Source organism: Phyllostomus discolor, chromosome 7 (genome assembly GCF_004126475.2).
Source record: "Phyllostomus discolor isolate MPI-MPIP mPhyDis1 chromosome 7, mPhyDis1.pri.v3, whole genome shotgun sequence".
In the NCBI taxonomy this organism is placed as follows: domain Eukaryota; kingdom Metazoa; phylum Chordata; class Mammalia; order Chiroptera; family Phyllostomidae; genus Phyllostomus; species Phyllostomus discolor.
This window is the reverse complement of record NC_040909.2, coordinates 27,990,650-28,006,605: the sequence shown is the minus strand read 5'-3', so window position 1 is coordinate 28,006,605 and position 15,956 is coordinate 27,990,650. Positions and strand designations below refer to the sequence as shown.

General features: G+C 38.9%; 1 protein-coding gene across 1 annotated transcript in view; it reads right to left on the bottom strand.

Annotated features, from left to right (window-relative positions):
- LOC114501309 (collagen alpha-4(VI) chain-like) overlaps positions 1-15,956 on the bottom strand; it is a 109,364-nt gene that overhangs the window by 48,875 nt on the left and 44,533 nt on the right. The window contains 8 exon segments of the mRNA XM_036030634.1: positions 85-141; positions 2,417-2,458; positions 2,699-2,725; positions 3,783-3,854; positions 11,646-11,699; positions 13,270-13,362; positions 13,496-13,641; positions 15,571-15,649. Coding sequence (XP_035886527.1) covers positions 85-141; positions 2,417-2,458; positions 2,699-2,725; positions 3,783-3,854; positions 11,646-11,699; positions 13,270-13,362; positions 13,496-13,641; positions 15,571-15,649 — 570 coding nt within the window.

Here is a 15,956-nt window from a genome sequence, read left to right as displayed (position 1 = left end):
AATGATTCTTTCTCAAACTAAAATAAACTGCCAAGGTCTGTGTAACCAGTAGAAATATGAAAGAAAAATATCCTTTTATTTTACCCGATTTCCCCTGTCTCCTTTTTCTCCAAATGATCCTGGGATGCCATGATTACCCTGAAAAAATTATACAAAGAATCTTTGTTATAATAGTCACACCAGAAATTTTTTTCACATAGTTTCACATTCTAGCTGACAGTAGAAAGTTTCTTTACCATTGTTTTCTGAGCATGTGACAGAACTAGATGTCCTGAACAATCATCCTTTGAAAACTTAAAAACATTTTACATACATTAATGAGCTGATAAAGAAAAAGAGAAATCTTTAGAGTTCAAAATAAAGAGAAAGCAAAAATCAACAGAAGTAATAGATGCTGGCTGCCCAAAGAACTCTGATCACTCAGTGTGACTGTAGTGTGAAAACCCACAAGCTGATCATTTATTTTATTTTTGTTAACTTTTTTCTTTCTGATTTTTATTGTTGACACTATTAGAGATGCCCCCCATTTTCTCCCTCCATCCAGACCTCGCCCTCTCACCCCTGCCCTTCACCACATTGTTGTCTATGTCCACAGCTATGCACATATTCTCTTCCAGTCCCCTCCACCCTCTCCCCTCTGAATCTATAAGTCTGTTCCATGTATCCATGCCTCAGGTTTTATTTGGTTCATCAGTTTATTTCATTTACTAGATTCCACATATGAGAGAGATCATATGGTACTTGTCGTTCTCACTGGCTTATTTCACTCAGCATAATAATTTCCAGGTCCAAATGGAACTGCCATTTGACCCACTGATCCCACTTCTGGGAATATAGCCTGAACATTTATTTTAAGTGGTCCTAGGAGGTAGTGCCACCAAGTATGTGGGAGAAGCAAACAACCTTCAGCTCAGGCCTTAATGATTTACCACAGATAAATTTAAATTTAAAAAATGTGTTTAAATCAAAAGTCACAACATACATGAGGGACACCAGGAGAGGGGAACCAGCAGAAATGACAGACAACAAAATCAGACTTGCAATGACTATAGATATTGGAATTATCGTATATTGAATATAAGTAAGTATATTTAGTAAATTTATTTAAAAAAGAATTTGTTTAAAATAACAGTCAACCCTGGCTGGCGTAGCTCAGTGGATTGAGCGCAGGCTGCTAACCAAAGTATCGCAGGTTCGATTCCCAGGCAGGGCACATGCCAGAGTTGCAGGCCACGGCCCCCAGCAACAGCACATTCATGTTTCTCTCTCTCTCTCTTTCTCCCTCCCTTTCCTCTCTAAAAATAAATAAATAAATCTTTTTTAAAAAATAAAATAACAGTCTACTATTTTTAAAAGACTAAGCAGATTTGAGAAAGAATCAAATAGAATTTTTGAAGTGAAAATTAGGCTAATCAAAATTTAAAATCTAACTGACAGGTGAAAAGGCATATTAAACAAAGTGATGTAAGGATTAGTGAATTAGAAGGTGAATAAATTATTCAGAATCCAGCACAGAAAGACAAGGAAATAGTAAAGAGGTTAAAAATCATTGAGAATGAAATGAAAAGTTCTCACAAATTTTTAATTAGACTCCTAGAAGGAGACAATAGAGAAAATGGAAAAGATAAAAATGTCAAAATGATAATTTGCTAAGGATTTTCTAAAACTTATAGAAGGCACAAATGCTCAGATTCAAAAGTCCTAATAAGTCTCAAGCAGGATAAAGAAAAACAAATCTATACCTGGACATATCATATTGAAACTGCAGAAAACTAGAAACAAAGGGGAATCTTAAGGCAGCCTGATATATTATCTTTTTAAGATTGACGACCAAAGAATAACAATTAGTTTGATGGATAACTTCTTAATGGCAATAATGAAAGAGATAACAGAAGCCAGAAAACTATGAAATTACATTTAAAGTGCTGAAAACAAATGTTACCCAAGAACGATCTTTCAAGAAAATGGATACAATAAAGAGAATTTCAGAAAAACAAAAGCCAAGGGAATTTATGACTTCATCCAAGGAAACTTCTAAAGGTCCTACCATAGGCAAAGAAGCATGACCTTTTCATGCTCTTTTGAAGGCCCAGTAATAGTAATAAACATAAGGGTAAAGCTAGATAAGCACTGACTACGTAACCAGAAAAATAACAGTGTCTAATTGGTAGAAGTTAACCAAAAATGGAAATAAAATATTGGACAACAATATGTAATACAGGAGGCAGCTGGTTAGAGCTAAGTTTTCTAGGGTCCTTCTATTTCAAAGACAAGGGCAAATACCTAAATTAACTTTAGACATTGTTGAGCACATATGTGAAAGTGTCTAGACTAATTGTGAAATGTATAACTAGAGAGTATAAAATGCCGGAGTAGTAGAGGGGGAGACACAGAATGAGAAACTTTCCAAACCTGTTTCTCCATCCAAGCCATCAACGCCATCCTCACCAGGGTCGCCCTGTGGAGCAAACAATGCGTTTAGAGACAACAGGATCACGGGGTACATGATTATTGCTTTGAAGTTAATTCCATACTAATGTTTTCTTTCAGTTTTGCTCTTAATACCATCTGACACATCCCTTCACCCAGAAGTTTTAAGCCTCACCTCACTCAAGCAAAGGAAAAGCAACTGGACTCAGTATTTTTTTTTTCCGAAGAAGCTACTCTTCACTATAAGAGAGTAAAGAAAGTCACCTACCTTCTCTCCTGAAAATCCTCGTACTCCCTAGAGTTCAGAAAAATAAAAATAGTTGAGCTTGAATTCGATTTTTTAAATATCATTTCATTTAGGAAACCATACGTCTCTGGTTTCAAGAAAATGCAATGAATAGACCAAAACAAAGATTTCTTCCCCAGCGACTGTCATGGACATCACAGCACTCTGCCTGCTACCACTTCCCCGTGCTTGGGACTTGGGGGAAATTTAACCTTGCAACTCCTCACATAGTAGGGTGAGCAGGGAATGGCAGCGACCCACCACTCATTATTATAACAATCATTTTTCAAACAAAATGACAATACACTGACTTAGCAAGCAGGAAAGGGCTTCTAGGAACAACAGCACAAAATAATTGAAAGAGTAACTTGTTAAAATACTCAGAATATGGTCATTGTGGTCAGAAAAACTATGTATAGAACTCTGAGGTTGTAGAACTTTTTTCCCCCTGGTCTTACTAAAGGAATTCTCTAAACCTGGAAGATTAAAAGACATTGAATGCAACTACTCAAAAGGGTGCCCCACCAATTATCCCCTTTAGTTTTGAAAATTTCAGTGTTCTCAAGCCCACCTTCCAGCTGCCAGCACTGTGACTCTTTTCCTCCTAAGGGTTTTTCCTGGTACTGGAACAGTCCAGAAATGCTGGGGAATCACTGCCTTCTAGGAGCAGCCCTCGCCTGATGCCTGATAGGACCTGGTGCATGAATACCCCAGCTCCCTCACCCCTTGAGTGGGATAACATTAAGGTGCATGTTCAACATTGGCCTCCAGAGTTCCTCAGCAGGATTAAGCTGAGCACAGCGTGGTAGTAATCTAATTGATAATGCACCCTTTTTAGGCCACCTTCCATCCCTGTCTAACTTCTCTACTCCTGCATGTGTGTACTGAAATCTGCTCCCAGTAAACTATTTTGCATTTAATCCTTTTCTCAGGCTCAACTTCTGGGAAACCCTCCTTCTCAGGAGAACCAAGATACCATACCTATGTTGAAGAATTAGGTTTTCCACAGGCTCAAGGGATTAAACAAAGATATGGGAAGAATGCCACAGTTTGAGGTCACACTCACCTTGGGTCCTCTCACACCTGGGCATCCTTCTTCACCTCGGCGTCCAGGAAGACCTTGGGGACCTCTTTCTCCCTGTGAAATAAAGATGCACATGGAGACAATCAAGCAACTATCTCTATCAGCACCCAACTGACTCAAACCAGCAAGAATGACCAAACTATGGCACGGTCCTTACAATTCCTTCTACATCCTCAGAGACCTGATTGGATCACCTGCAAGGCTATCAGAATGTTCACCCATCAGCTACCAATGCTGACAGCCCCCAAATCTTAGAAATCCAAATTATCTATTATTTTTTATCAATTCACTCAAGCCCCATGGGCAAAACATCAGCGTCTGAAACAAGAGAGAGGTTGTGTCCTGAACATTTCTTCAGGCAGCTAACACTAGGTGGTTTCCTTGTAGTCCCACAAAGAATAAACCACTATTTAACTTTTTCTCTTCTAGGTGAAATCCTGACCATTCCTGAGGTATAGATCATTTTTTTTGCCTCCTCCTCTGAGAAGATACATTGTGTGTTATTGTTTTTGTGTTACAACTGTTTTCTGCATGTTGTGAGCTTCTTGGCGACAAGGATGTTTCATTTATCTGTGGGTTTCCAGCCCTAAGCGCAATGTTGGCGCACAACAGATATCCAATTGGGATTTAAGAATTACTTCCTAAATTATTACTGAGTAGAAGCTTTTGATCTAGTATCATGCCTTGTGCACAAACTGATCAGATATAAATTAGAAAACACCATATACAATATGAGCTTTCAGCAAAACAGGGTCTGCCAAGGTAGCATCTGTCTTCTACTTCATGATGTTGGGCAACTTCCCTAGATAAGCCGGCCTGGACAGCGAAGGGAACATGGTGAAGCGAGAAGCACTCTGGATCTAGAATGACAGGGCCAGGGTTGAGCCCAAGTTCAGTTTCCAACCTGTTTTGTAAGCTTGGACAAGCACATGACTCTGAATTACAATGTCCTCCATTTATAACTGTGGATCTGGATAATATGATCCTGACCATTCAAAGATCGTTGTACTGAATACATGCAATACTGTGTTGAAAGTACTTCATAAATCACGTGACTTGAACAAATGAGGGATTTTATACATAGCAGACAGCAAGAGATCATGAGAAAAAGCACAGGTTCTGGGCAATCAGACAGATGTGGGTTTGAGCACATCTCCAACCCTCTCTGTCTGACCTTCATAAACCACTGACTTTCTCCTGGGTTTCTACTTCTTGCATCGATAAAATGAAAGTATCAACCCATATCAGTAGGTTGAAGATTAAATGTCATCATGCATTCAAATGCCTAATGTAGGGCCTAACATACAGTAGATGTCAAATAAATGTCTTTCCCCCCACCCCCTTCTTCCTAGTCTGTATGTACTTTCAGGTTGGTTCAATGTGTGGTGTTTAAGCTTCAACCTGGAAAATTCAACACTAACATAGTTACCTGTACTACATTGCACTATGTGTGCAGTGCTATTGGTCATGAATAATTGGTCATTGTCTCAATTAGAAAACAGTGTTATATATAAAACAAGTGTCCCTGATGAAGCAGAGACATGAAGAAAAATTCTTAAAGTTTTATGTTTAACAAACATTAAAGGTAAACCCACTCTTAGAAGGGCTATCATAAAAAAAGTGTTGGTGAGGATGTGAAGACACTGAAACCCTCACACACTTTTAGTGAGACTGTTCAACAGTGCAGTTGCTCTTGAAAACAGTATGGTAGTTTCCCAAAAAAGTGAAAATGGAATTACCATATGACCCAACAAGCTACTCTGGATGTGGACCCCAAAGAATTGGAAGCTCGGGCTCACAGAGATGTTTACAGTCACAAGCACAGCAGCAGTGTTTGCAACAACCAAAAGGTAGAAGCTACCTGAGTGCCAGTGGACAGATGGACGGGTAAACAAATGCACAATGGGTTTATTCAGCCTTCAAAAGGAAGGAGATTCTGACATACCACCACAGGGATAAACCTTGAGAACATCATGCTAAGTGAAATAACCCAAAAGATATGTACTGCTTGATTCTACTTAATGCTGGCACCTAGAGAATCAAATTCACAGAGACAGAAAGTAGAGTGGTGTCTGCTGGTTGGGGGGAGAAGGGTGGGGAATGGTGTTTAATGGGGACAGTTCCAGGTTTGCAACATGAAAGGGACTCTGGAGATGGATGATGGTGATAGTGGTGCAACAGCGTGAATGCCCTTAAAATCACTGAATTATACACTTACAAATGGTTAAGACAGTAAGTTTTATGTTACGTGTATTCTACCACAATTTAAAGTATTAATTAAAAAGAAATTTGTGAAGAAAAAATATCCCACTCTTATGACTGCTATTCCCAGTTTTTAAAGTTTCAGTTGCTATAACATATATCCATAATTGGGTATGTGTTTTCCTCAAATTAGTCCATGGGGAAAAAAAGTATTCTTAATCTGAGTTCTCACAAAGTTTCTCATATATCAGAGTACTCTCTCTCTCTACTTAACTGCTCTCTTTATGTAATTTTGAGCAACATAACCCTGACACACAGTCATTGTTTATTTGAGATATTTTGGGTATGTTTATGGAGGTCAGCTACCCAATCCATTAAAAAAAAAAGATAGTAAATAAATAAATTATTTATTATATTTGAGGGTGAGACCTCACAATTTCAAATGTTAGATGGTATGTAAATAATAGTTTCAAAAATAATTTTTATTAACACTAGAATTTGTGATTATATTGTGGAGACCATAAAAATATTCTTATAAGAAAAATGAAGCAATGAGTTTGGAAGCTGGAAATAAAATTTGTAATGACAGTTTCATAAACAGACTAAAAGTGGTACCATTTAAACAACTTAGACAGAAGTGGACACAATATGCTCTAGAAAACTGGTTGAGATGTTTCCAAAAAGTGGTTCCAATAATGCTGAAGACACTGATATAGAAACTATGTGGGAATCATTTGTAATTAAATGGTTGTTCCAATATTAGAGAGAAAAAAAGCAGAATTTCTAACTTAAAATGTCATTTTACATAAAAGATATTTAAATGTTTATGTGTAACTAAATAAGTTAAATATTATAAGTGGACATTTGTCTAGTCCACCTGTATTCCTAAGAGCCCATGTATTCTAAGAGGGCAAAAGCATTTTTGGATGTTGTCATGAGAAAAGGGGAATTGCCTTAGAATGAACACATATGTTAGATAATTTTGAGAACAAAATTTGGGCCTACTGTGATTCTCATTCAAATATCAAGCTCTCTCATGTTCAAAAACTGGTCTCCTCTTTGCTCACAAATTGCTTAAAGCTATCCATTACAGCCATGATTTAATGGAAAGAAGAACCTCACCAACAGCTTCTCAAGTTACCAAATCCAGCTTCTCAACTTGAACCAGCTTCTCAAGCTTGGTTCAAGTTCATTTATGAGAAATGAGAATAGCAATAGTGATATCTTATTTTATAGATGAAATGAAATGCATACAAAATGTTTAGTTGTATATCTGTCACAGAGTAAGTTATGAACAAATATTAACTATTTTTGCTACTACTGAAGTTCTATAACTATTTTTGTGGCCTTAGATAATCTGATTAATTTAATGTATAACTATGTAATCAATGCATATTTAAACCACCATCTCATAATAGGTAAATATTGAAAATACATAGAATTCATGAGTCTGGCAGATTATATTTCTAAAGATGCCCACAATAAATATCCACACTCTTCTACTCTGTGACCCTGCCACACCCCCATCAAGAGGAGGAGTCTAATGCCCCCACCCAATTCTTGATTCTGGTCTGGATTAGGAACTAAACAGTCACTAAATAGAATGTGACAGACAAGTTACTATCTAATTTCTGAGGTCTGCTCAGAAGCTTCACAGCTGCAGCCTCAGTCTCCTGGAATGCTCACTTGCAGGACAGGCGCACCCTATTGGATGTTGCCTCTTAGACCCGGCTGCTATATGCCACATACTTCCACCTCAGCGTTTTGTGATGTCAGCCAGGCCAGCCATCCCAGCAGAGGACCACAGATGAGACAGGAAGCCACTCTCACAGTGGGCTCTCTAGCCCCAGACAGCCTAGTCAGCCCAGCCTCAGACACCCATTGACAATGCCCCTGCTATTCTCTTTTCACTCTCACCCACAGAGTCCAAGAACTTAACAAAGTGATGGTCATTTGTCACCACTAAGGATTTTTGGGAGGGGTGGGGGGCAGTAGTTATTTGTCCTTATAAACTTTCAATTTGAACCTACTGAGTTAGCCAAAATGTTTGTAATTTTTTCTGTAATGTGGCTCTAGTAGCACCTAGTTGTCTTTAACTTTATTCAAAACAATTTTGTTAGATTGTGTTGTGACACTTATATCAGCATGCATTTAAAAAAACTTATCAAAATTGGTGAATTTTTGTGTAGCTATTTTAATATTGAAGATAGAAGAAAATATGCAACTTTCAGCATATTACATTTTATTATTTCGAGAAAGGTAAAAACGCTATTAAAATGCAAAAAAAAGATTTGGGCAGTGCATGGAAAAAATGTTGTGACTGATCAAACATGTCAAACGTGGTTTGCAAATTTTGTGCTGGAGATTTCTTAATGGACAATGCCCCAAGGTCGGGTAGACCAGTTGAACTTGATAGCGATCAAATCGAGACATGGAGAACAACCAACGTCTTACCACGCAGGAGATAGCTGGCATACTCAAAATAGCCATATCAACAAAGTTATTGGTGGAAGTGAAAAATGTGTCTTTTATTTTTGGGGAAAAACTAAACAAACTTTTTGGCCAGCCCAATACAAATTAAGGGCCCCATTATGAAATGTGTCCATCTGCAGCAATGTCTCCACTGTGGACAACCCAATCTGACCTGCTCTGTGGGGAAATGACATTAAAAGCACCTCAGAAAACAACACATTTTGAAGTTCTCTTCTCTTGTGAGAAATGCAGCAAAAGCAAACAAGACCTACTAGAGCTGCACTGTCGGATATAGTGGCCACAAGTGGCTTGTCCACATTGAAATGCGCTATAATTATGAAATACACACTGGATTGCAAAGATAATATATTTAAAAAGTAAGATATCTTATCAGTTTTTGTATTAATTATTAATTACATGTTTAAATAATTATATTTTGGATATATTGGGTTAAATAAAGTATATTATTAGAACCAACTTCACCTGTTTCTTTTTACGTTCTTTGGAGTTCTACAATAAAATTTTAAATTATATAAAATCATATACAGTAGCCCTCATCCCCCAGGAGGTATGTTCCAAGCCCCCAGTGGATGCCTGAAACCACAGAGCACTGAACCATATACATCCTGTTATTGCCTATACATTCATACCTACGATGAAGTTCAATTTATAAATTAGGCACAATAAGAGATTAATAATGACTAACAATAAACTAGAACAAGGATAACAGTACACTATAATAAAAGCTATGAGTGCTGGTGGTCTCTCTCAAAATATGTCTTTGCACTGTACTCACCCATCTTCTTACAATAACATGAGATGACGAAGGGCCTACCAGATGAGACACACTTGCAGTTTGACGTGTGACAGCAAACCTAGCACAAATTTCTATTTTCTTCTTCACAATTTCACAGACAGAAGACTCATTCTCACCATAGATCTAAACAACTTCAGCATGTGATATTTTTCTTTCCTTAGTAAGTCAAGAACTTCTGCTTTTTCACTTAAAGGAAGCACTTCATGGCTTGTTTTTGGCATATCTGAATCACCAGCATCACAACTCTTAACTCTGGGGGCCATGACTAACTAAAATAAGGGTCATCGGAACACAAGCCCTACATTACTGAGAAAATCTGATAACCCAGGTGGCTACTAAAGGACTAACCAGCAGAGAGCACTCACAACATGGAGATGCTGGACAGCAGGACAATTCCCTTCTCGCAAGGGACAGCATGAGATTTCAACACATTGCTAAGAACAGTGCTGTGTTTAAAATATACTGGTTGTTTATTTCTGGAATCTTCCATGTAATATTTGGAACAGTGATTGACTCTATGTAACTGAAATCTCAGAAAGGGACATGGTGGCTGATAAAAGGGTGTCACTGTATGTCATTCACATCATATACTTTGCTGTGTACTAACGGGTTTTTATAAAATATCCTGGCTTTAGGATGCTAAGACAGAAGAGAGGGGGACAAAAATCATCCCCAAACCTCGAAAGACAGGGCTTGTTCACCCCATTTGCCTGAAATTGGCGTCAGCGATCTTAATGGACTGGTTAGAACTTAGCACACTCTCTGAACTTGGGCAAGGTTCACTGAACCACAGGCCAAGCAGAAAAAACTAAAATAACACTTAAGGATATTTTTACAACTCCTAAACAAAATAGAAAAAAATCCACAATTCACATTTCTGAATGTAATTCTAACATCTAAGACTATGCACATTGAGGCAAAATAGAAGTTGAGCGATTCTCCCATAAAGGCAATCAAAGAAATGGATCCACTACATAGGTCTCAGCAGCTGCATTTTTCTCTAGCTTCTGCTTATTTTCCAAATTCAGGCCACTGAACTGTTCAGAATAATAAAAAGATGTGCTACTAAGTGGGGCAATGGGGATTCTGATGCTTATATACACCAGCAGTTTGAAAAGTTCAGTCCAAGGACCCCTCAGGTCCCTAAGACCCTTTGGGAGGGGATGCTCAGAGAGTTCAAATTATTTTACCAATTACACTAAAATGTTATTTTCTTTTTTTATTCCTATGGTCTCTCAAGCATACAGTAGAGGTTTTAAGGAGCCACATAGCAAGTGATATAATAACAGACTGAATAAAGAAGCAAATACATGAATCTAGCTGAATAAGCTAGACCTTAATGATATTTGAAAATATATTTTAAAAATCCCACTCTCCTCACCAATATATTTTGTTTTGGACAATATCGTTTATCATAATGAAATAAGTCATGTATGTTAATGGTTTTAAGTTTGTTATTTTGGAATAAAATTGATCATTTAAAATTCAGTTTTCATTTCTAATGTAGTAAATAATGATAGAAACTACATCAACAAAAGCTCTTCGAGGTCCTTGGTAACCTTTAGGATTATAGAGGTTTATCCTGAGACCAAAAAGCTTAAGAACCAGTGGCATATACAAATTAACTTTAAAACAGACACCTGTGGCAAAGTGGGTTTCCATAATTTAAAATTCACTGAAAACAGTGAAGCTTTAAAGTCCTTTTGGTATTTCTATGATGTAACAAAGATGATTCCTACCACATTTCGGTCCTAACAATTCAGCTAACTATTCTCTGTATGATATATATTTTCCTTGTCAGCCAATCACATGATAGATAATTTTCCCTTGCCCAGGAACATACCCAGGGTTCTCTGCAAACCATCAGTGGGTAACTAAGACCCCATCATATTCCCAGCCACTCAGGAAGGTATCTGAGTGATCATGTTATAAAAACAACTTTGATTCTCTCGAATTTATTTAGTTAAAACACTTACAAACGTGGCTACGTCATTCATAGCAACAGACAACCTGCAAATTAGTTCTTGATTAACAACTCCTATTACACGCATGCACATTAAGTAGAGGTCACATTTTCAGTTATCGCAAATTCTCTCATTAACAAAATCCAAAATGACCATACTTCCTCACTAAACACCTTCCAGAGCCTATCTTCACACAGTGTGTCCACCTCACATTTGTTATACTAAATGGTTATTTTTACGTAAGTATTTTAAACCTATTTTATTTTCTAAACCCATTTTAAATAGCACAAATGAGAAAACCTTTCATGACGTAAGTGCAATTAAGTATTGCTAATATTTGACTCATTTTACAATATCCCATCAAAGAGAAAAATAAGACTCAGTACTAACATGTTCACCTTCGTCACCGGGATAGCCAGGTAATCCGTCAGGCCCCTTCTCTCCCTGAGAGGAAAAGAAATAAAAATAAATCACTTGGACTCTAAAGTCTTCATTTCTCAAATCTATAGGAAATAAAAGTTGTTACTGAGTGATGTATCGTTGAGTTGACATTGTATTGGAAATCTACTAAACATTGAGCACAATGTGTAGAGACCTGTAGAAACACACTCCCGATTGATCTCACAGTGCAAACGTCAATACCTGTTTGGTTTAATATAATTGGTACAGCAACCTATTTTTATTCTTCTAAAATAACTTTTTAAGCCATTGTGTTGTGAAAATCCAAACCAAAACTAGTTCTAGTTAAATGTTTATGGAAAACTGTTATTTTTAAAGAGGCCTTTGACCTTGTTTGACAAAACTCAATAAGCAAAAATGTTACCACCATATTACTTATTTCTGTGTGACTCAGCTATTTAGCCTTCCTTTTTTTTTTTTTTTAACTTCTTCTTAGATACCTAAAAACACAAACTATTTCTTCTCAAGAGAGTTTGGTTTTCCATTTTATAGCCAGATGTGCTCATTTAGTCTAAAACCTGGTTGATAAAACATGGGAGCCATAGTATATTGGTGATCAACAAAGATAAAGAAAGTCAATTCAACCAACCATTGGATTTTAACAAACAGAAGGAGCACAGAAGTCGAAAGTTCAAAACACTCTCATCTGTGACCTCTGTGGCAGTTGAAAACAAAACAAAACATGTCAAGAGGTTCCCAAGCTTGATTTTCCGATTTTCCCATCTGATGTTTAAGAATATGATGGGGGCAGGGATACTATAGCACTAAGTTGTAACTACAATTTATTTTTCAAAAAATAAGTACACACTTTATACTATTCTAAACTAAAATGGATCCCCAGAGTCAGCAAGAGCTCATTGCAGCCACCCATGGGAAACCTCACAAAGAGAGTAGGTAAAAAGATGGACAAAGCCAAGGGGTCTGACTCACCCTCACACATGGATTTGTGACTCTTCCCCCATCATGAAGCTTAGTCCCTATGATCATGGAGCCTTGTTTCCCTGGGTGCCTGAGGGCTATTTCTAAGGGGCTTTTCTCCCTTAAAAGTGTGCAGCAGTAATTCCCTATCACGTAACTCAGGGTTAGCAGGTGTGAACCGTGATTGCTTCTTTCTTCAGCGATTCATGCTGTCGAATGAGAGGTTAGCAGGAGGGAGAGGGGTGTTGACTACTTAGTAAAGAAAGCTGATAGTGGATAAGTGAAAATTTTGGAGACAAGTAAAAACTTCTGTGTAGTGAGGGAATCCGTGAAAGTATTTGTCAAATAAATGTCAGTAGGCAGCATCATAGAGTGGAAAGAATGGGAGTCAGGTAGCCGGGGTTTAAATTCTAAAATGCCTCTCCGTAATGGTGTAGCTTTTGGAAAGTGATGTTCCATCTGTGAGCATCAGTTTCAGACCCATTAAGTAGCAGTTACTTCCAAGGTTTATTAAGAGGGTAGAATTAGAAAACCTGCATTAAAGATATAACACAGAGTCTGGTATGTAGTCACCAACACGCACCTACTTAAAATGTCATCTCTTTCCCTCTCCTGTCCACACCCAGGAAATTCTCACCTTCCTCCCCGGGTTCCCAGAATCACCTCTGTGCCCCTTTTCTCCAAAACACTTTGCATACGTATTGCAGCATGTCCTTTCCATGATTGTGTCCTGAAAGACAGAACCCATGTCACGTAACGACTTTTTTCATCAGTTAACCTATATCCCATTACACACTAAGGAGACAAAATTCATTCCCTCAGGTTTTTCAAACCCTGTGGATGGTATTTAAAAATATACTTACAAGTTGCTTCAGTAAGATGCTTGGGAGGGACTGCAGTGTGATGCTCAGAGGCTGATTGTATGCAAATCCTCTGCCAAATTCCAGCTCCTGAAGCTCTTCCAGTTTATGTACACTTTCCAGGCCAACAATGAGGAGCGCAGAGAATCCTTCAAGACACCAGCAGGTGGGCAACTTACTTGTATGTCTTTTGTTTGGTCTTTGTTTTGGCGCCAGATATTGGACCACCACCCCACCCTTCCTATTCTTGTTCAAAGCCAAACTAGCTCATGGCATTCCTTCTTGAAGAAGTGGGAACTTCAATGCCACCAGCTGGAAGTTAAGCAGTTAGGCGGAACCAAAAAGGACTCTCATAATTCTTTTGCAGTCCCTACTTTTTTTTAGTTCATAAACGGTTTTCACCCATTGTTGTGTCATTACATCCTTTTAAACCAATTCGTGATGGAGATTTCTGGTTTTGCTCTTAGAAACTGCGGCATCATTGGAACTGCTCACAAATACTCTGGTTGCTCCCCATAAGGGCACATGATAAGATTTTGCTTCTTTGGAAAAGTTATAAACTCTCCTTAAGCCTGAGTGCCTTCCCTATGAAAATATGACCTATCTCATGGAAGTTAGAACTGTCCATCTGGTTTGCTGTACACATTTTGACCAACAAAATGTGTACAGCATGATATGTGTCTCCCCCTGAGAGAAATTTTAAGAATAGAGAACAATCTGCCTAATTTCTTTTCCCCTGCCAAGGCATAGACCCCTCTTTCAGCCTGGGTCCTTGAGTGATGAGCAGGCAACATATACATGTGGACATGGGGCATAAAATGAATAATACAGTCTTGCTTCTGTAAGCCACTGAGATTTGGAGATTGTTTGTGACTGCAGTCTAACCTAGACAATTCTACTGAATTTGGAACTATCGGATCACCTGGATTTGTCCACACAGAGAACAAACATGAACAAGGACACCTCATAGTTGGCAAGGAATTGCTGTTTCTAGAATTTCAGAACAACCATTAGTGTTGATATGTTGAACACTAAAGTCACACACACATGGGCTTCCTGCTATTAAAAAGAAAAAAGCTGCTTAACAATCTTCTGGTTAAAGGTTGTTACACATATTCTTCATTGTTCTTGAAAATAAATTTCTGGGTCTAGCACGTAGGCAAAGATTGCAGCCTTCTGTCATAGACTCCCAAATTTCTTCCAGAAAAGTTGCAACAATTTAAACATCCAGTAGCAATGTATTTGGTAAATGTAGTTGGGAACAAACTGTCATAAAAAATATTCCAACACATTGTTAACCAAGGGAAAACATCATTCCCAGAACATGTTGGACACACCCCACTAGGAGGGAGAGGGATGAAGGGAGCTTGAACAAATCATGTTGCTGGTTGTTCACTCCGAGTTGCCTTGTGCCTTTATGTGGCACAAACAGGGAATAGCCAGAGTAACCAGGCACAGTTGTACAGAAGGTACTGCCCAGGGACACCCAGCTAGGGGGCTGGTGGGTGCTGAAATGCAGCCAGGACACCACTCACCAAGCCAGGTGGCCAGGCACAGGATGGTACCCACCAGGGCACTGGGCATCTTTTTCCAATTTCACAAAGATGCCATATACACTAGCAGTAGCCCTTGGAAATGGAGAAGGAGGGAGAAGTAGGGGGCACACAAGGGAGAAAGGGCAGTGGAAAGAGTAAAGCCCAGATTCAGGCTGATTCCAGGGTTTAGGAAAAAGAGACCTATGTGCCCCGAGGTAGCCTAACAGAGCAATCGGTTCCCACTCAGCGTGGAGGAGGAGTTGCTCCTTCACCCCCGCCCCCGCCCTCAAAAGCAGATGCCAGGCTGGTAATTGGTGAGTCTTGTCTCAGAGAGGCCCTTGGTCAGGGTCAGGGATGGAGGCACCACAGGGTCTCTCAGCCCTGAACAGCCCCCTGCTTCTTACAAAGAGGGAGATGGTAACAGCCTCGTGGGTACTGAGCTCCTATTGCCTGGGTCAGCATACAGGAGGCTTCACAGGGGCCAGTGCATCTCCGGCCCTGTGAGAGGAGTGAGGCCCAGGCGGGGCAACTCTGCGCACTTGCCTTTGCCACGGAGAAGCGTGGATGTTTCCTTCAGTCTCTGTAAGTCACCATCCAGTCCGTCTGTAAACACTAAAAGGACCTGTTGTTTGGTGCGGGATGGGGGGGTTGGAAGAAGTGGGGAGGGAGAGAAGAAGAGAGAGTGAAAGAGAAGGGGAAGGAGGGGGAGAAGAGAAGGGAAAGGGAATGGAGAAGATGGATGCTATAAATTGCACATTACTTTAAAATGCAAGAATAAGGTTAGCTTTTCTGGTTGTGTCCAGACTTTCACCCCACTCCTTTTTACCCACTTATTATTCATTTTATCACACATTCATTTTTACTTCAATTTCTCCCAAGCTTCCCCTACCAAAAAAAATTTTGGACCAGCTTAATATGTTCACTTAAAA